General features: G+C 32.4%; 1 protein-coding gene across 2 annotated transcripts; it reads left to right on the forward strand.

Annotated features, from left to right (window-relative positions):
- Nucleotides 1-5,850: 5,850 nt before the first annotated feature.
- On the forward strand, nt 5,851-21,426 carry LOC139523178 (fibropellin-1-like). Of its 2 annotated transcripts, none has more exons than XM_071316989.1 (12): nt 5,851-5,995; nt 6,857-6,910; nt 7,336-7,599; nt 11,935-12,042; nt 12,824-12,928; nt 13,516-13,638; nt 15,652-15,762; nt 16,776-16,888; nt 17,758-17,848; nt 19,283-19,378; nt 19,688-19,806; nt 21,077-21,426. In XM_071316989.1, the coding sequence occupies exons 1-12, from the start codon at nt 5,869-5,871 to the stop codon at nt 21,134-21,136; spliced, it is 1,371 nt and encodes a 456-aa protein (XP_071173090.1). In that variant the 5' UTR covers nt 5,851-5,868; the 3' UTR covers nt 21,137-21,426. The 2 variants fall into 2 exon arrangements, with proteins under 2 accessions (XP_071173090.1, XP_071173091.1); XM_071316990.1 differs by having other exon boundaries at nt 12,824-12,919.
- The last annotated feature ends 1,206 nt before the right edge of the window (nt 21,427-22,632 follow it).

Raw genomic sequence — 22,632 nt, forward strand, 5'->3', positions numbered from 1 at the left:
AGGCTTAAATCAGACTCATCTCACTGTCTTTATATGTCATGTCACATAAATTGCTTTGATTTTGCTGTCCCTTTATTCTCTTCATTTTAAAAATCAGCCTCACATTATTCCTCGAGCATTTTTGTTGGACCCATTAATTGATATGCTTTATTTATTTGGCCCATTATTCTCTATATTTAATTTGTCGGTTTCAATATGTTTCTGTCTGCTTTGTTTGCTTGGCGCTTTTTCTCTATACTTAATAAGCTAACCTCACATTTTCCCTTTTCTTCATTTGTTTTGCTCATTATTCTCTCTGGTTTATTTGTTTGTTATTGTTATTGGTGGATTTTAAACAATGAAACAATGAGCTAGCATTTTGAATCGTGACATTGGTTGTTCTTGTATATAGTGTCTTGATAGTAGCTTTTTAGGTTTGTTAATTGCAATCTTTGGTGATAAAAAACAGTACACAATTGGTTTAGTTCATTGAAACTTGTTCGACACATTCCAAAAACCTGTTTATGTTTGATTCAATTAATTCAATTTACAACTATATCAGTGTAAAGGGAGATAACTGAAATAAACTTTTATAAAGGAATGCTAAAGAATTTATATTTTTTTCTTGTTGAAAAAAATAAGTTCGATGACAGCATTTCTATTGCATATGGCGGTTTCTTTTGAAATTTACTGACCTTGAAATATTTTGGTCGGAATATCTTAAGAATAATTGGGGTTTTTTTTATATTCAAGGATAAATAAAAATAACCGAGGCGGTAGTGAATAACTAATGTATTACTCAATACACATCAATGAAAAAAAAACCATATGGAACCACATAATCACCAAAAGGAGAGATACAAGGTCATAGGCAATATGCACGTATACGGGTATTATGACAATCCATTTAACATACAATTTATGTAATTGTCATGATTGTGCTATTTAAAATTTCAAAATTGGCATCTAGACAAAAATAACACCAAGGTTGACGAACAAACCAAACGATGAGGAATATTTCCGAACAACAGAATAGTTTTTATATGTTTCTCAATATTTAAAAATATTTCCCTAAAATACAATATTTTTATTCCAAATATTACTGTTGGATATAATTTTAATATTTAATAGCACACTCAACAATTTTTTTTTTGTAACAGTTTGCCTTACATGTAAAAAACGGATATTTAGTAGTTTGGTTCTCAAAGATAATAGAAAACAAAGCTTTACATTCATTTTTTTTTAATTATAAAGTTTCCATATATTCTTTTTTCATATCAACAATCACAATTTACCGAATTTATATATCAACTTCAGTGAAAAGCAGTTTTGGTTATGTTTAGATTTTTTAATTTTATTTAGGCTTTCAAAATAATGATCACGTGGTATCTGATGAGTCGACGAAAATATTCATGTATGTATGGAATGACGTCATACGGTCTTATTTCATTCAATTTTTAAAATGTTTACAAATTAACAGGGTGTTGTAAAATCCTTAAAGTGCACGTAATTCTTGAATACTGATAAAATACAGTAAAATTCCAGACATTACTGTGTATAAACCTGTTTGTGTAATGTGCCTTACCGTTTTGCTACTAGAAAGGTTAGTTTAGGAGATAACTGTATTGTATATTAAGCTCCGACGGCATCAATTGGGGATTTGATGGTCGCAAATTAAGTTTACTGGCGACTTGCATCCAATCAAAATTAACGTTACAAACGTTGTTGCCTTAGAATTAGTTTTGACTTCTTGATTGATATTCTTGTGAAGCGGCCCTGTTTGTTTGTTCAAAAATTCAATACTTGCATGCGTCTTATATTTTTTCATAATTTTATACGCGTATTATGACAGACCGTTGAATGATAAATGAATTACATTTAGATGGAGGATTTATAACCAATTGTTTTGCTATTTGAAAACATTGATGTCAATGCAATAAAAAACATAAATCATTATAGGCGTTTCTTAAGATAAAACGAATCAAAATAAAAGTGCAAGGTATACACATAAATATATGTAATTATAAACGTTGTTAAACGAGTGTTCTGGATAACAACATCTTACTTTTTATTAATGGTGTACTTTATTTTTTTTCCATTTAATATAATTGAAAATATCTAATTTTCCTCTATAAGCGAGAGAAGTACATACTGTCAGGTAAAAACGAATGTATTTAAATATAAAGTATAAAAGAGGGGCGAAAGATACCAGAGGAACAGTCAAAATAATAAATCAAAATTAAACCGACAACACCATGGCTAAAAACGAAAAAGACAAACAGACACTTAATAGTACACAAGAAACAATAAAGAAAACCAAACACTGAGCAACACGAACCCCACCAAAAACATCTACAAAGTATTGCATCCTATCTAGGTGAACAAGTCGTAATGAAAGAAGAAAGTATTAATGTATAGAAACATGCTTTCTTTTAGATATTGTGTTTTTTGCAATTGCACTAATGTAAAGTATTTATATTAAAAAATGACCCACATAAATGCTGAATAAAGACCTCCTTATTTACATTTTTCACGTAAATTTAAAGTAAGCTTTCCTCTTGTGGTATTAATCAGATAACTTGTATTATCTTGTTGTATAGAAGTTCTTAATTACAATGATATGATCAAGGTTTCATCATAATCACTGAATACTCAAAATCCTTTTATAGTTTTTTCGAATCTCGCTTTGAATAGATTCTTTTAATAGTTTAGACTGAATATTTCAATTATTTTAAACACAACCATTGGGAAATGTTGCGTCTTATCACATCATATAAATATTATAGTATGAGTAAACACAAGGAGTAAAGTTAAAATGTTCTTTCTCAGTAAAGTTCAAAATAACTTCACGGCTAATTTTTTCTATGCATTTTATTGTTTTAACATAATTTCTATTCTTCCGTTTTCTCATATTAAAATTTGCACAGTAAAAAGTAAAATCACAATAATACTGAGCTCCAAGGAAAATTCAAAACGGAAAGTCCCTAAGCATATAGCAAAATCAAAAGCTCAAACCAAAAGCTCAAACACATCACACAGATGGACAACTGTTATATATCTGACTTGGTACAGGCATTTTCTTATTTAACCTGGTTTAAAAGCTAGCTTAACTTCTCACTTGTACGATATTCGCATAAAATGCCATTATATTGACAGCAATGTGTGAACAAAACAAACAGACATAATAGATAAAAATGTCAAAAACAGGTATACAGCAGTCATAACACAATAACACAATGACGGAATGTATAGGTACAGAACCAAGTCACATGAAAGAGAGAAAAACAAAAAGGCACACAGATAAAGCATATTAACAAAATAAAACTTTGCCTATCATTCCCTTTAATTGTTTGCACAAATAATGCGTTTCTAAAGATAAAACGAATCAAAATTAAAGTGCAAGGTGAACACAAACAGTGTTATAAATAAATTTAAAAAATATATATAATTATAAACGTTGTTAAACGAGTGTTCTGGATAACACCATCTTATTTTGTTATAATTACTGGACAGGTGTACTCTATTTTTTCATTTAAATCTAATCGAAAGTTAATAATTTACGGATATAATCGAAAGGAGAAAAAAATGCGCCAAATAGGAAATCGGGAACACGGAAAAATCAAGCTCTGCTTTTACAAAACAGAAGATGTGCTATGATTACCAATGAAACAACTCTCAACAAGAGACCAAATGATAAAGAAATTAACAGCTTTAGGTCACCGTACAGCCTTCAGCATTGAACAAGCAAATACCGCATAGTCAGCTAAAAAAGGCCCGAAATCACTAATGTGTAAAACAATTTATACGAGAAACCTAACGGCGTATTCAATGTACAAACAATAAACGCAAAACAAATATGTAACATAGCAACAAACGACAGCCACAGAATTATAAGCTCCTGACTTGGGACAGGCAAAATTTGTTTTTTGTGTTTTGTTAATTATTATATCTCATTTTTTTTGTTTTACTAATAACTTTATCAACTTAATTTGTTCGGCAAATTATTCTCTATGCTTTATTTATGAAGTCCATTATTCTTTCTATGCTTTATTTATGTAGTTCATTATTTTTCATGCGTTTTTTGTTTAGTTTATTATTTTATGCGTTAATTCTTTGGCCTATTATTTATTTTATCTCCACTTTATTCTATATTGCTGGTTTTGTTAGGTACATTTTTTTTATGTTTTATTTGTTTGAACCAATTTTCTCTATTCTTTAAACACCATCAAGACTATCCTTCAATTTAAGAATATAATTTATTATCATATATATATATATACTTGCAATATTTGCCCAGGATGACAAGCAACCAGAAACAAGTATTTATATTAATGACTTTGGCATCCGGTATTTTATAATTTGTTATTTCCAAACTCTGGATCATATATGATAAATATTCATTCGGTCAGCATCATAAAACGCCCAGCTGATGATACATAATAAAAAGATTTAGCACGTTTTTGTCAACATCTGATTGTATCTTACCAATAATGGTGTATGTTCTATCGAAGGCGAAGTACTGTTTACCAATGTCCGGGTACAAATCTTTTTAAAATTGTTTATTTACTTTTTTTTAATCGTTTTAAATATTTTTCATCACAATTTAAAATCGTGTCGTTACTGAAAAAGACCATTCATCTGAAACTTGTTTAAAAATCAAATATATACTCAACATCATAGCTACTGTACCATACATAGTATTTGCACCACGGTATTGTCATAATTTACGACTTATTTGTCCTATTCCTTTGAAAATGAATTTGACCAATTTTTAATGATTCCATTGAAGGATATTGCATGCATTGTTCATTTCATATTTAAAAATAAGGAGAACCCGATTTTTTTAAATGTCTCTTTACCTTCGTAATCTGTTAATATAAAGATAAGGAGAAGTTGTAAGAACTATCAACCAAAGATAAAATAAAGTGGATGTGAGCAATTAATTATAGGCAATTGACGACATTCAACAACAAGAAAACTCATATTATATTCAATTCAATTCAATATTTTATTTAAGTCTCATCTCTCAATAATATAACACAACATGACATTAAATGTAAAAATATATAGATATAAAAAGAGAGCCATTCTGTACAGAACCATAAAAGACTATAACATTAAAATTCATATAAAAAATGCATCTATTATAACATATTTTGACAAGAACATTATTTACAGTATAAAACATTTCCACGTCTTTTTTAAATAAGATTACAGGCTTTGGCACAGCTATCATATGAACCTGAATGTCCAAATAGTCATGACTATGAAAACAAAACAAAAAACGCGCACCAAACATAAAGCAATCAAATATACAAGTTCTTTACATTGTATTTTAAGGGAGTCTACTTGGTAAATGTATGTTAGTGATGAAATATACACAAAACGCCGGTATATACTATGTGCATTACACACTTTTCACTTTCATTTCAATTAATTATCTCTTTAATTAGCAACAGCAAGAACGTGAGAATACATCAAAAGAAGACATCAAGTCATTGAAAGACGGATAATATTAGACGAAAAGAAAAACAGACAAACAGCGTTCGTTTTTCTAAATTGATTTGTTTCCTATTTTTCATGTCGAGGCCTTTAATAACTGACTCTTAGATGAAACTCAGTATACGACATGTTTTATCATTGAGAGTTAAATCGACATTTATATTTACATGGTTGCATTTTTGTTGTCGAGTATATGAAGATATCTAACTAAATTTGAAAAAAATAAAAAATAAATGAAAAGTAATTAAAAGTCGTCCAATACGTACTTTGGTGCACTTTACGTGTTTATGGGTACTAAGGATACAAATAAAACATTACTTCGTATTTGAATAAATATAGTGATTGGTCAACGGCAAAAGCTACAGTTTTTGATTGGTCTCTGCAGGAATGCTGGTTGTGCTTTTTTTACATATAAATAGACCAGTAAAAACTAAGCCCAGCACATCTTCTCATAGACGCAACATGGGTTTATTACAAGCATTGGTTCTCACGGTTATGTTAGCTGGCAGTCAAGGTATGATTTTGTTACAAACGCTTTTTTTTTATATTACTGTTAAGCAGTTTTCTAACATTTGCTAATCTCGTTTTGCTTAAAGTTCTTTAAATACCATATAGCATTTACTCTTTATTTTTCTGTTTTAAATTTAATAGTTTACAATGACAGCAATGATAAATAGACGGATACACAATAAGCCTATATTCTTTCTGGTTTACTTGCAGCTAATATGCTTAGATATATAACAACTTATTAAGACATATATTAGTTACTGTCGCTTAGGAGGAGTTAGTGTACGACGATGATTCATATCAGATCAGTTGCAGGTGTATTGATGTAAAGTGGTATAAATATATAGCATTTAATTTGAGTTCAATTGCAAAAATTGCAAATTGACCAAAATTTAAATATCATATGTTCCCCTAAACAACTGAGCAGTAACTACATGTTCCTCTAAAACTCAGCATTGTTGTGAACCGTTTCTCATTGGTCAAATACCACTCCTCTCCGCTGAAGACATATATAATTAAGTTTAAGGTATAATGATGGCTTTCGCAACTAACAAGAAAGAGCTCAAGTCGACGCTCATATTTGAATCAAAATACTGAAACAAGTGATACTTGATATCTTTTTCCTTTTTGGAATAAACGGATTTAAAATCAGGTGCAAGTAGAAAAGAAACTTCGACAATGATTGACTCAAAACTATCCGTTTATTATTTTAATTATATTTATAAACAGGATGAGCAACGGTATATCAAAAGACCATACATTTTCCACTTGATAATATCTTCAAATCAACATACTATTTAAGTCAATAAACAAGATAGCTGTGGTTTCGTAAACTAGTGGTATATATTTTTTAATCTATCTATTTAAGGCCACAGAAATAAATGGTGGAGTGGATGGGACAACGACAATACCTATAAAAACGGTAAGTTTTGTTATTAAACTAATTCACAAAACAAAATGTTTATTAGAGATTCCAGATATAAAAAAGAAGATGTGGTATAATTGCCAATGAGACAACTCTCCACATTAAAAATGATTCCAAACTTTATAAGTTCTATATACGAAATTAAAGTTTATAACATTTGAAGTTCCTTTTACAGATTCAAATTATATATTTATTTTATTATCATATATAGTACATTCAAAATTCCAAATTAAAATCTAAAACTCATTTAATGATATATTTTTGTTTCGAGAAATTGCAATTTAAAGTGACACATTTATTATTGTTAATATATATAACCGTTTTTTTTTTGTTTAGTGATGCAACAACTAAATTTCATTATAGTATACAAATGTTATATCGCTCTGTTCAGCCATTAAATCATAACATTTATGTTATTGTAGCGAACACAGAATACTGCTTTAATGGCGGAGAAGCAGATCTTGAATGCCCAGACGGCTATTTGATCGATATCAATTGGGCAGTCTACAAATACAGCAGCTATTATCGATACAATCGTTGCAGCGACCCAAATGCATCAGAAAAAGTCAAGGCCCTTTGTGACGGATTGAATAGCTGTACTTTCACGTGCGATGATCAGTTATTCAATGACACTACGTGTACCAACAAAAACGAAAGATTAACTGTTTGTTATAAATGTGTACCTGGTATGTATAACTAGGTTTAAAGTATTATATAAGCCCAAAACACTAATAGCTTTTATTTGTTGTTGTCTTCTATATTTTTCGTCCAACTTTTCTATAACGAGTCTTTTTTGTTTGTATGTAACTTAAATTGAAATTTGCACTGTAAATTAGGACTTACCTTCGAGTTCGGTAATACTCACTGGGGTAAAGCTGATGACCGTAACTGCATTCACGGTCATCCCAAGATGTCGGACGAAAAATTAGGTCAGTATTTTTATTGTCTGTTAAGTTGTTTCTACATCATTTTCTTTACAAAGCATACTTTGATACGATGTAAATATATAAAAGATTCACACGTACGTCACAAATCTCTACCGAGGAACGTGTATAGAACGGGAAATTGGATTTGAATAATTAGCTAAGATGACCGTAAATCATCTTTAAAATATTTTCAAGATGACCGTAACATATAATAAGGATGACCGTGATTGGTAAAATGATGACCGTAATTTCGAAAGGATGACCGTAATTTATAAAGGATGACCGTACCGTACCTTTCATAGTATAACCGTCATTTCTAAGAAATATCCGTATTTGTATTACCTTTTTTGTATCAAATAATTAATCGTGTTGATGTAAGACGTATTTATAAGACAACATTAGTTTAAACAATATTTATTCAGATAATTCATCATGATACGATATTATACAAAGGAAATAATATTCAGGATTCAGAAACAAGCAATTTGCTTTTACAAATCTGTCTCCTTTACAAAAATAATAGTGATGAAGCATTGACATCAAGGGTTAAAACGTTTACCTTTAATAATATATTTCTGCACCAAACTAAGTAAAAGACTATTTTGCTCATCTGAGAGTACTGTTGATCCAAAAAGCAAAGTTTTTGTGCTAACTTGAACAGGAAGAACTGAAACAGGTTCCAATAGTTCTTGTCTTAAATTAGTATATATAGGACAAGATAACAGGAAGTGAGAATTTGTTTCTACATCACCACAACGACAATTTGGAGAGTCTACTACGTTACGGAGGAAAAGGTGAGAATTCAATAAGCTTGAATCCACTCTTAAGCGAGCATGAAGAATTTGACCAAAACGATGTCCTATATAATAACACGCTGGGATCTTTCTATTTTGTGTACTAATTTGTTTTTTGGATAATGATAAAGATTCACATTTTCTTATGTTTAAGTTACGAGTGTTCCATAGGTTTGTTGTTGCAGGGATGAAATATTCAGAATATAAACGGGTCCGTGTGTTGACTTGTGAAATATTATTTCTCTGTCTTGTATTATGATCATGCCTACTGCCTACTGAATCAGGCAATAAGTCTCTTAAATACTCTGGAGTTTTATTATTCAAAATTTTGTGAAAACGAGTAAGTCTGTGATTGCGTCGTCTTTCAGATAATTTTTCCCATCGAGTTTCAACATATACATTGTTTAAACTGGTAAGTTTAGTACCCCATTGACGATACGCGCTGCGTCAAGCTGAATACTTTCAAGTTTAGCAATCAAATTCTGATTTTGAGAGTCCCAAACGACATCGGCATATTCAAGAATTGTGCGAACAAATGATATGTAAATTTTTTCAAGTCAAAATCTATCAAGAACATTTTTCATTTTTCTCATTATATTTATTCTTTTGTAAGATTTAGAAGCTATATATGCAATATGGTCGTTCCAGGATCTGTTGTTAGAAAAAAAACACCCAGGTGTTTGTGTTTACTTACTGTTTGTAGCTCTTGGGTGTTCATATTTAATGGAGGATGATAAAAGGGTCTATTTAATTTTTTTTTGAAATTATCATACTTTCAGTTTTTTGGGAATTAAAATTAACAAACCATTTTTTTTACCAATATTATGACAAATCTTATCTAGATCGTCATTAAAATTTTAGCTGTTTCTGTTGGATTGTCAACCATAATGAAGTGTCATCTGCGAATAGCTTAATTTGAGCTTGAATGTCTCCTACAATATCGTTTATAAATATAAAAAAAAAGAGGGCCTAGAATGGACCCTTGTGGGACGCCTGCATTTACAGGTAACCATTCGGAACTTGAACCGTTAATAACCACCCGCTGGACTCTATTTGTAAGATAATTTTCAAACCACCTTAGTAAAGAACCCGGTATGCCCGCTTGTTGAAGTTTAAATAGCAGTCCCTTATGCCAGACTCGATCAAACGCTTTACTTATATCACAGAATACTACCGTTATTTCTTTACCGCTATCTAAAGCCTTCCCAAAATCATTGGAAATGTTAAATAATTGATTAACTGCTGAATCCCCCCGTGTAAAGCCCGACTGATTTTTCGTTAAAATATTGTTGCGTATACAGTGAGTGTAAACATGTTTATATACACATCGTTCCATACACTTTGATATTACACTCAACAAGGAAATAGGTCTATAGTTTTTAACGTCATTCGGTTTACTATTTTTATAAACTGGGGTAACATTTGCTCTTTTCCATTGATCTGGAAAAATAGACGTACTTAACCATGTTAACGATAAGTTAAATAGTTTACATAGTGGATACTTTAAAACAGAAGATGCTTCTTTGAAGATCTTTTAACAATTTGGGACTTATGAGGTCTGGGCCAGAAGCTTTTGTGGGATTTACAATTTTCAATATATCTTCAACTTCAGTAAAAGTAAGTTCTATATAACTAATGTCATCACTAATATTATGAAGTTCTTCAGGTAACACAGCACTTGGATCATCAATATTTGACTGGGTAGAAAAAAATCGATTAAATTCATTTGCCTTTTCGATTTCATCAAATATTAAGTTGTTATTAATCATTAATGGGGGTACACTTGCGTCGTTTGTTTTTAATCCGGATATTTGTTTAACCGTTTTTCACCAGTTATAGTAGTGGACGGGTTACTGTTCATGATTTTTTTAATTAAATTGTTGTTATAATCATCCTTCGATTTTCTTATTAAACTAGTAACTTCATTTCGTTTTTTTCTTAAATTTTGACCACTCCGATGGGTTATTATGTTTTTTAGCCTTTCTGTGCATTCTTTTTTTTTTCCTTATCTTTTTTTAACATCATTTGTTAGCCATGGATGTTCATTTTTGCGAACAGTTATTATTTTATTTGGAATACATTTTTCAGCAGCTTCTGTGATAGTTTTTGTTATTTCAGTTGTAAATTGTCCAACGTTATTTAAGTAAATTACGGAATCCCATTTTTTTTCAGATAAAATGTTACGATATCTGTCATAGTCTTCTCGATCATATAGCCAAATTTTCCGCTTAAAAGTTTTTTGACGATATTTTGGAAAGTTCAAAAGACTGATTATAGGACAGAGAACACGTATTTGGTCTAATAAAGGTGGCCCGACTCCACAGTAATTTATTATGTGAGCATCATTTGTTATAAAAAGGTCTATTACTAACAATGATGACGACGATTCAGTAAAATGAGTAGGTTCATCTATCATTTGAGAAAGACTAAATTGGCTTAACAAAGGTGTAATTTTTGAAGACAACATTATCCTAAAGGTAGACAAAAATAAGACGTGCTTCAAATACATGGTTCGTCATATGTACCATCCAACATTCCAACTACAAGCCAAATAGTTAAAGAGAACTAACCGAGCCCCTATTGCGACAAACTCAACAAAAACAATGCATACACATATGGATAGTTCTTTCAATTGACGGTCATCCTTTTAAATTTAGTCATTCTTTATAAATTACGGTCATCCTTAACAATTTACGGTCATCTTTTAACCAATTACGGTCAGCCTTGTTATGAATCGCTAATCCTGTTACGGTCATCTCGATTTCGATTTACGGTCATCCTCGCGAATTTTTCAAATCCAAATTCCCGTTTTATACACGTTCCTCGGTAGAGATTTGTGACTTCCGTGTGAATCTTTTATATATTTACATCGTATCAAAGTATGCTTTGTAAAGAAAATGATGTAGAAACACCGTAACAGACAATAAAAATACAGACCTAATTTTTCATCCGACATCTTGGGATGACCGTGAATGCAGTTACGGTCATCAGCTTTACCCCAGTGAATACTTAACTAGTTGTTACACGATGTTGCTTAGTTGTTCTATTTCGTTGGGTGGTTTGGGGGGGGGGGGGGAGCGAGGGGACGGGACTACCTTATTTAACACACATTATGCAAGAGAGATTACCGATTAAATTTGATATGTTTATATTGAGTTCAATGTTTAACAATTATCAAAATGATTTTAATATTTTCCTTTCATAACTTATTTTTATTCACATTTTTTACAGTTTATAATGATTTTTCAATTTTAAGTTTCTTTATAAATATGAATTTGTATTTGTATGGTTTCTATTATAGACCCATGTGACTCGTTTTACTGTGCTAATGGAGCGACGTGTAAGTTGGGATCAGACCTAGAGCCCATGTGTCAATGTCTCGGAGACTGGAATGGAACTCGCTGTGATGGTAAGTATTTTGTCTAAAACCTTGTATGAACCCACGTGTCAATGTCTCGGAGACTGGAATGGGACTCGCTGGGATGGTAAGAATTTAGTCTAAGGTTCTGTATGAACCCATGTGTAAATGTCTTGGAGACTGGAATGGGATTCGCTATGACGGTAAGTATTTAGTCTAAGGACCTGTATGAACCCATGTGTCAATGTTTCGGAGACTGAAATGGAACTCGATGTGATGGTAAGTATTTTGACTATTGTTTGATATGAACCCATGTGTAAATGTCTCGGAGACTGGAATGGGATTCGCTATGACGGTAAGTATTTAATCTAAGGTCTTGTATGAACCCATGTGTCAATGTCTCGGAGACTGGAATGGGACTCGTTATGACGGCAGTTATTAAAACTTAGGTCCTGTATGAACCCATGTGTCAATGTCTCGGAGACTGGAATTGGACTCGCTGTGACGGTAAGTATTTAGACTAAGGTCTGATATGAACCCATGTGTCAATGTGGTAGAGATTGAAAAGGATTTCACTGTGACGGTTGGTATTTAGACAAAGGTTTGATATGACCCTATATGTCAATGTAAACTTAAACAATGCACTTCTCCGACGCTCTATGCGCACTTTCATACCTTTATGTGTCCGTTTCATAATTTTTATATTGACTGTATCTGTAAATGTATAACTATATCAAGTTATCGTTATTCAGACGCAGTTCAACTAATTATTCATTTTAAAACCTACATTAAACATCAATATGTCATTTATGTCCACGATTTTTTATTATAGAAAATCCATGCAATGATGTAATGTGTACAAATGGTTCTTGTTTGGTCAACGTCACAACTGGTACAGCAGAGTGTTGTTCTACAGAGATGACAGCTGGTAACAATGGTAAACATATTCAAATTATTTAATTTTAGATGTAACGCGTCTTCTGATTTGCTGACGTTGTTTTGTATATCAGCTCATAGACATAATTTTGCAGTCATTCCTTAAATGTTTTTTTTAATCTCTGCATTAGTTATTTCTACTAAATATTTTAAAAGAACTACTAGAGTTCTACATTTCTTTAAAAATCTACACGATTAAAGAAACAGTCATATATTTGCATTGGATTGTTTGTTCAAACTGAATAAAGATAAAAGTTGTAGTATGATTGACAGCATGAGACATCTCGCCACCAGAGACACAATGGCAAAATATTTCACAGCTATAGGTCACATTACAACCTTAAATAATGAGCAAAGATATATCCGTCTGACAGGATTAAAGTTCAATTGACATCGACCGCCATTCTATGAACCATTGTTTATGATTATAGCAATAGGCAAAAGACCCATACCGCATATTACATGTATCACAAAATACGAGTTAAATCTTGTATAGATTATTATACTTATTTACCTTCTTCTATCTACATTATCTTTTTATTTGAATATAGTCGTCGTTTATCATTATGATTACTTGTGTGACTTTAGGTTCAGATCCATGCGATGAAGTTATGTGTCAAAACAACGGGACGTGTCTTATCAACCCGACAAATGAGACCGCTCAGTGTTGCTGTGCTGAGGGTTTTATGGGGTCAATGTGTGAAACCCAAGGTAAGGCACTCAACTATAACTTCAGTTGAGTATTTTAATCTTTTAAAGCCAATTATTCTATGTTCTAGTCCTATTTTAAAAATGCATTAGTCTCTATATTTTTGCATATTTGTCTCTATTCTTTAATGTTTGGCACATTAATCTTTAGCATTGGTACATTATGCCCTATTCTGTAAACCCCACCAAAACTCTCATAAACATGTAGACATATTCAATGGTTTTGATGACTTAAGATGTAAAGAAAAAAATGTGATAAAATCTATAATATATAAAATCGTTTATACCCCAGTCCCACTAGGCCACGATCGCACTACGATCTGCGAAAAAAATGCAAATTTTGATGATCGTAGTACGATCGTGTAGATCGCAGTAAGGTCGTAGCACGGTCGTGGTGAGGTCTTCAAGATCGTGATGAGCGTGGCCAACTTTGAACATGTTCAAAACAATCGTGGTGAGGTCGTGATGAAAACAGGTCGTAGTAGAAGCGTAATGAGAGCGCAATAAGGTCGTGGAAAGATCGCAAAGGTCGCAGTGCCATCGCAGCGAGAGCGTAGCGAAAGCGTCATTCTATTCGGAGAAACTGCGCTACGATCTCACAGCGACGTTATTACGACCTCACTACGAGCATCACGTTCTCAACGCGACCCAACTACGCTTCCACTACGACCATACCACGTTTATACCACGCTGTTCAAGACCACAGTACGATCCTAGCACGCCCTTGCCGTCCTCATCACGCTCTTCTTACGACCTCACTACGTTCATACTACGACTTTCATTCTTATTGTCATTTTCACATAAAATATATTGAAAATCTCCCAAGGTTTTGTTTGTCTGTTAGTAATAAGGACTTCTTGTCCCTTTTCCCAACCATGCTTCTCGTTTTTATATAGATTAGACCGTTGGGTTTCACGTTTGAATGGTTTTACACTAGTAATCTTGGGGCTCTTTATAGTTTGCTGTTCGATGTGAGCCAATGTTTCGTGTTGAAGGCCGTACCTTGACCTAGAATGGTTTACTTTTATAAATTATTACTTGGATGGAGAGTTGTCTCATTGACTCATACCACATCTTCCTATATCTACTAATATTGACACATGTGTGTCATCTCTTCTATCGTTCACTAAAATATCGTCATTTGAGCTTGATGAACCAGCAATAGGTTGTAAAAGAGGGACGAAAGATACCAAAGGGACAGTCAAACTCATAAATCTAAAACAAACTGACAACGCCATGGCTAAAAATGAAAAAGACAAACAAACAACAGCACACATGACACAACATAGAAAACTAAAGAATAAACAACACGAACCCCACCAAAAAACTAGGGGTGATCTCAGGTGATCTTGTAATTTATGTTGCATTGATCGGTCCGTTATACCTGCTGGATCAGGATTCGTTACTATCAGAACTCCCTTTGCTTCTACATCAACCCCTACCACCATGCGTACGTGTTCTAGTAGATTTTGATGGCATGACTGTATTTTTTCAGAGACATCTACGTATTATCAGAAACAGAAAGAATGGAACACGATGTTGACGTTTTTGCTGAGAACGTAGTAAGATCGCAGTATGAACGTAGTATAATCGTGGTAAGAACGTGCTATTAGCCCAGTAGAAACGCGGTAAGATCGTGTTGCAACCGGATAACTCGTGGTATGGTCGTAGTGAGAACGTGATGAGGGTAGAAAGATCTTGATAAGCGTAGTGAGGTCGCAGAATAAGCGCGATTAAAACGTCGTATGATCGTAGCGGGATCGTTGTAGAAGTGTACTGAGGACGTAGTAGCATCGTGAAAGCAATGAAAATTTACATTTTCATGCCGCTCATACTGCGACCTCACCACGATCTGAATTTATTTTAGATCGCGGTGAGCATGGTGCGATCGTGGTCTAGTGGGACTGGGGCTTAAATTATCTTGATTTTTATATTTATTCTGATTACCTTTATAATTATATTACATGTTAATTCAACTGAATTGTTAATTGTTTTATCTGTATCTTTAATTAACAGTTGACGCCTGTACAAACAATCCTTGTGGTAACGATGGTAACTGCAGCGTCAACGCCTTAGGATTAGCACAATGTACTTGTGCAGAGGGATTCAGTGGACCTCGATGCAATGGTATGCTATTTTTATGTTATCGTGCATGGCCTATATGTATTACGATTTACTTGAGCATGGGATGAAATATTCTTGTCCTCAAATTTTTCGAATTTCGGACAGTTTAGATCTCGGTCTAGAAACTTGGCTGTAAATGAACTCATCATAGATACCAGGTCTGGATAAGAATTTCATATTTACGCCAGACACACGTTTCGTCTACAAAAGACTCATCAGTGACGCTCGAATCAAAAAATGTTAAAAAGGCCAAATAAAGTACGAAGTTGAAAAGCATGGAGGACCAACAATTCATAAAAGTTTTGCCAAATACAGCTAATGTAAATTACATTTAGATATGAATGAAAGAATATGTTCTGTGCACATCAGTAAGCAAGCAAACCATAATCACGAACATCAGTACGTTTAATTGTTGTTACCTCTCTCATACGTACTTACTATCATATTTATTTTTTGGATTAAAAACGTCCACAGGGTTCTTTGAATATACCATAAAATAGTACGCTCATCGTGGCATGGTCGCAATATTATTTTTGTAAAAGGAAGGGTAGTTTTAATCTTATAGATACAATTTATAAATATAGAATTTTATTCAACTTGTATCTTATAAATGATATATGAAACACAAAGAAATGCTTACTGTCGAGACTAAAATTATCCAAACAAATAGCTGATAAAGGCAATTTTAAGTAGCCACTATGTTCGCTATTTTTGAAACAAACCAGACACGTGTATGATAAAACCAAGTATTCATTTTTTCATTTAATACGCTCTTTTAAAGTTTTTTTTATATAATGTAGGCCGTCGGTTTTCCTGTTTGAATGGATAACACTAGTAATTTTTAAGGGCCCCTTATAGCTACTGTTCGGTGTAAGCCAAGACAACTCTGTGTTGAAGACCGTACTGGGACCTATGATGGTTTACCTTTATAAATTGTGACTTGGATGGAGTGTTGTCACATTGACACTCATACCACATCTTCTTATTTCTATATCTATTGTATTTGTTGCTTTTAGTTGATTGTAATCAGCAGTTACCATGTGCGCCCGGTTTCGAGGAGATACCAGCTGGATCTGGGAACTGTTACTCTATCTGTACTGTAGATTCACAGTCATGGCTTGCGGCTGAGGTACGTTACATTTACCGTTTTACCATTTGATTGGGGACTTCCCGTTTGAATTATTCTGGGAGTTCAGTATTTTTGTGATTTTACTTTTCACATTTTCCTTAGTCATCAACATTATTCCAATTATTAAAATGTTGTTTAGATATGAACAAGCTAACATAATGTAATATAAGCTACAGGGAGAGGGTTGAGATCGTTTAAAACATGCTTAACTCCGCCGCATTTTTGCGCCTGTTTTAAGTCAGGATTATCTGGCCTTTTGTTAGTCTTGTATGTTTTCTTAGTTCATTTCTATGTTTGGGAGTTTAGCATGACGTCCATTTTCATTGAACTAGTACACATTTAAATTAGATCCGCCACCGTGTATAAAATTGCTCGTTGCGTTTCGGCTGTTCGCTGCTCTAACGTCGAGTTGTTGTCTCTTTGACAAATTCCCTATTTCCATTCTCAATTTTACATGTATATGTAATTATAAGCACCATCTTTTTTTGTACGTAACATCTTACACAAGCAGTCCTTAGACTTGCCATAGATAGGTTCTGAAGAAAAAGATGCTTACAGGTTTATTGTAAAATATATTCTTTTTGTTACTAGTTTTTTTTAAATTGTATAAATCAGCATTGATGCTCGTGTGGTTCCATTGTGTACGCGAAGCTGTCGGTTTATTTTCCATGGTCTGATTACATCTTAAATATTTTAGATAAATGAGAATTTTATGATATGTTCATGCAGGCAAAACAAAATGTACCGATATGTACCAGATGAAAAATGCAACCTGAGCTGTCATTTGAAATTGTAGTAATTATAAAAAAAAATATTGTATTAAAAAATCCCTGCTTAAAATGTCACTTGTCAATAAATGTGTTTTATAGGTGTTTTGTCTGTCAATCAATGCCACGCTATGGGAGCCTAATGACGCTGCAGAAGTCACGAGCATGGTAGCAGTATTACAAACTCGCGGTGGTAAGAATATAATCAGATTCAAAATTAGTGTGAGAATGTTAAATATTATGTGATTAAAATTTTGGTAAACCATAACCTATTTGTTTGAAGTTGAGACTCGTCCTAGCTTGATCTACCCTAAACTGGAACACCACCAGTGAGAGCTTCTGAAGCTAAAGACAAAGAGTTTTTGTGAGAAAAAGAATTATAAAACTGAATAAAAATCTATTTTCATAAATAAAATAGTTGCTGAAAGTTGAATTTAAATAACTATTTTTCACTTGTTGTGCACGATCTTGTGGGTTCAATCCTATTTTGAGTCAAACAAAAAGTAACATGAAAACAAGTATTTGGTTCATCGCTTTGAGAAACACAGTATTGGGCAAAAGATTGGTTAACTATGAGCCATTATAATGTGTCTTTGTTAGATAGTCTGGATCGTGTTGGTCTAGATCAATAGGTATAGGAAGATGTGGTGGGAGTGCCAATGAGACAACTCTGCATCCAAATAACAATTTTTAAAAGTAAACCATTATAGGTCAGTGTACGGCCTTCAACACGGAGCCTTGGCTTACACCGAACAACAAGCTATAAAGGTCCCCAAAATTAGCACGTATCAAACTCTAATACCATTCATAATTTTATTCATCGGGAAGTAACTTTTTAATGATAATTTAAAAGATCTCATGATCCAGGGGGATTCAGAAATTTTGAAAAAAAGAGGAGAGGGGTTAATTCTAGAATAAGTGATGATAACATTTTTGAACAATTTTATTGTGAGCGTGATGAAATTAGATTTTTAGCGATCAAAGGGGCTATTTTACCCTAACCTGGATCCGCCACTGCTGATGAAAGCCTTATAATTTATTTATGATTGAATTTCTACCTCAGGTTGTTTAAATCAGAGTTTATAAAACAGTACAGTGCTTTATTTGTGAAATATACTAGGATATTATGAAGAGCGTTTAATTTCACGTCCGAATTAACATTTTACTACTGTGTAACAATGAAACAAATTGATAAATTGAATATATTCGACTACGAAAACTGTTGTATGATTGGACAAAATTGACAATTAAAGCAGGGAATGTGTCAAAAAGACAACAAAAAGATCAAAAACAGCCCAAGGACTTCAATTGAGCTTTATCACATGGTTTCTTGTATGCTTGTTTGTTCGTATACTGTCTTAATAATTGATTTGATACCCAATCAATTACAATTGTTCTGGAAATACTTGTGTTGAATCAGAGACATGCATATATATTTCTAAATATTATAATCCTGGTACCTTTGATAACTATTTCTAGTTGAATTATATTATCATTTGCGAGGTGAAGCATTTCTTGTGTCAGTATTACAAGGTCATGGTGTATTTAGTTTAGGCATTTGTCTCAGTTCTTTGATCATTTGAACATTGCTAATTATTTTGACCAAGTGATAAATTCATATTTTAAGTTACTCAAGAATACTGGACAGGTGGTTTTGATGGAATAAATGAAGGTACCACTGTAATGGTTGGATCAGGATCAATTTTCAATCAACCAACTGTTGGTATGTATAAATATATAAACATATAAGAAAGTCAGAAATATTTTAATATGCAATTAATATTGAAAAAGTGTAAAATATGTATATAACAGCTTATAGGGCAGTAGCAATTTAAGTGTGAATGAATAACATCAAGGCAATAAAGAAATCACGAAGTCAATCTACAACAACAAATAGTTATATTACTTGTGTTTAAATTGATATTCTAGACAATTCACGTATAACATCATGAATTTGAAATTGTCTTTTAATATAAATTTTTCAATATTTAAAAATGAAAATTATAACAGTAGGCAATATTTTTGCAATCAGGTACCAATAGTGTTGAAAAAGACTGTGTTGAAATTGAGAGAGAAAGTGATACGACAGGTTGGCAATTTAAATATAGGACATGTACTGCAACCACAAGAAGGTGTATTTGTGAAGCACTGGTAAGTATATAAAAGTAAATTAACTTTATGAAAAGTAAAATCACAAACAACTGAACTCCAAGGCAAATTCAAACGGAAAGTCGCTAATCAAATGGCAAAATCAAAAGCTCAAACATTAAACGAGTGGATAACAACTGTCATATTCGCGACTTCGTACAAGTATTTCCGTATGAAGAAAATGGCAAATTGAACCCCGGTTTTATCGCGCTAAACTTCCCACTTGTATGACAGTCGCATCAAATTTCATTTAATCAACAACGATGCGTGAAAAAAAAACCAAACAGACATATAAAGCAGTATAATAAAATAGGGTGATACAAAGAGATAGTTAAAAAGTGGCAAACGCAAGGTCTTTGGCAAGAAAGACAGTTTCTGTAGCAGATTTCGTGTTTGTCATGGCAAGTTAATAAGACACAGCAAAGATACTGGACTCCAAGGACGAGTATGTAACGATTGTTGGTGAACAACAACCTTCAACAATGAGAAATTTTACTGCATAGTAAGCCATAAAGGTTCTGGTATGACAAAAATGAGAAACAATTGAGAGGAAAAGACCAACGACATGGATTATTATTATAAACTATGCTTCTTCTAAAAAAGGGATAGCAATTAACATGTCTATAGACAAATACACAAGATGTATGATTATAGAAGAATAAAACTGGGAAATTAAAAAAAACTCAGTAACGAGTATGTTACCGGGAAAGCATCGACAGATCAGCAACACGTCTGTACTGATAGACATATATCTATATTGTCGTCAAGCTTTCTACATATTATCGGGTCTCAACTAGTTGTGGACTCAACAAAGAGTATAGAAGATTTGTCAATTTAATTCCAAATTAATAAACAAATATACATTTTGTTTTATAAGGATAAGGGTGACGAGTCCTTGGCAATGCTCAGGCACCACCCGTCCCTAATTCAACTCGATGATGCAAAACAAAATAACACTAAGCACAATACTCTACAAACATGAATGTCTTGGAGAATACAATGTTATTTTAATATTTCGTTAGTGAAAATATAAGGGCAAAAATACTTGGCATATCAACATCATGATAGATGTTGACAATATTGCTAATGAAACTTACAATAGAACACAACAGCATTTTTCATCAAAATCAATTTTTAAAACTGATGTCATTGTAAAAAGTAAGAAAATAATGAAAGAGAGAGACATAAATAATACATTTTAAAGAAAACATATATATTGTTATAAGTATTGATGAGAAGAGTAAAAGGATAATTTTACCATGTTTATTTTCAGAATCCTTGCCAGGTGACACCGGCACCATTCCAACCACCAATCATTCCATTGCCCCAATAGCGGTAGACAGATTCATCATGTGATAATTATTATAAAAAAACAGGCATGACATTGTTTTGTAGTATATATTGTTCATTTGAAGAAGTTTTTACATTAATGTTCCGTTTAGTTCTGACCTATACGGACAATTGCATTAAATAAAAAGTGATAATGTGTACATTTATTGACTAAAAAAAAAGTATTTGTTTATAACTGTCCTCAAGTATCATTTGTTAGTTTTGTTTCTTTTATCGTTTTACTTACAATGTGACTATCATCACTGCATTGAATTTCAATAAATATAGATGTTTTATTTGTGTTTTTGTTTAAATCATTGTAAATGATTTATTCTCTTTTTGCAACAAATATGTTGTTGTTCCAGCTGACAAAGCCACACATATTGTTTTTTGATATGACACAAATCCATCCCTATTTGCAATGTTTCCACAAATAAACCTACATCATTCACGAAAAGACAAAGTTTAAGAAATCACAGTTCTGTTCCTCTCCTTTGGGTATTGATATAAAAATGAACGATGCAAATATTTATTCGGTTACACCAAATCATCATTAAAATGTACATAAAAACTAGTATGTATGGACGAATGTCCATATGTTCGATTAAACAGATTTCTTAAGTTCTTATAAACCAATAAAAGATATACGTAAGAAATATGTTAAACTAGTCAATTAAACGTAGTTTCTAAGCATATCTAAAGATCTACTCCAAATATTTAATAATAATCTTTATAATTTTGCACTGAAATGAAATAATTTGAACTTTCACTTTGCCTAATATATTCTATAAAAAATGAATTTGTGACATTATTGCCAATGAGACAAATCTCCACAAGAGACCAAATTACACAGAAAGTTGAAACAGGTATTACAGATCACCGTACGGCCATCAATAATGAGCTATAAAATGACCCGAAAGGACAAATATAAACGGTTTAACGAGGCAAATAAGAAGCTTCTATAGAAAATTCTACAAGAGCATTTTATCAAGTTATTAAAAAAAGGAAAATAACATGCATGTACAGTAGTTTTCGTTTGTTTATGTAATTTATACGTGTTTCTCGTTTCTCGTTTTTTATATAGATTAAATCGTTGGATTCCCGTTTGAATGGTTTTACACTAGTAATTTTGGGGCCCTTTATAGCTTGTTGTTCGGTGTGAGCCAAGGCTCCGTGTCCGTGTTGAAGGCCATACATTGACCTATAATGGTTTACTTTTATAAATTGTTATTTGGATGGAGAGTTGTCTCATTGGCGCACACACCACATCTTCCTACATCTATTTAGACTTATTTGATCAATTGGTTAAATCTGTTTAACTTTATGTGTGTGAAATATAAATTCACTCCAAGGAAAATTCAAAACGGAAAGTCCCTAATCAAATATTGAAATATTAGAAATAGTTTGATGTAAACTTCTTCTCCACCTTACATCCTCCTCCTCGATAATGTTGGATATAGATAATTGAACGTTTTTATATTAAAAGAGATGCGAAAGATA

This window comes from Mytilus edulis, chromosome 5 (assembly GCF_963676685.1).
Source record: "Mytilus edulis chromosome 5, xbMytEdul2.2, whole genome shotgun sequence".
Lineage (NCBI taxonomy): Eukaryota > Metazoa > Mollusca > Bivalvia > Mytilida > Mytilidae > Mytilus > Mytilus edulis.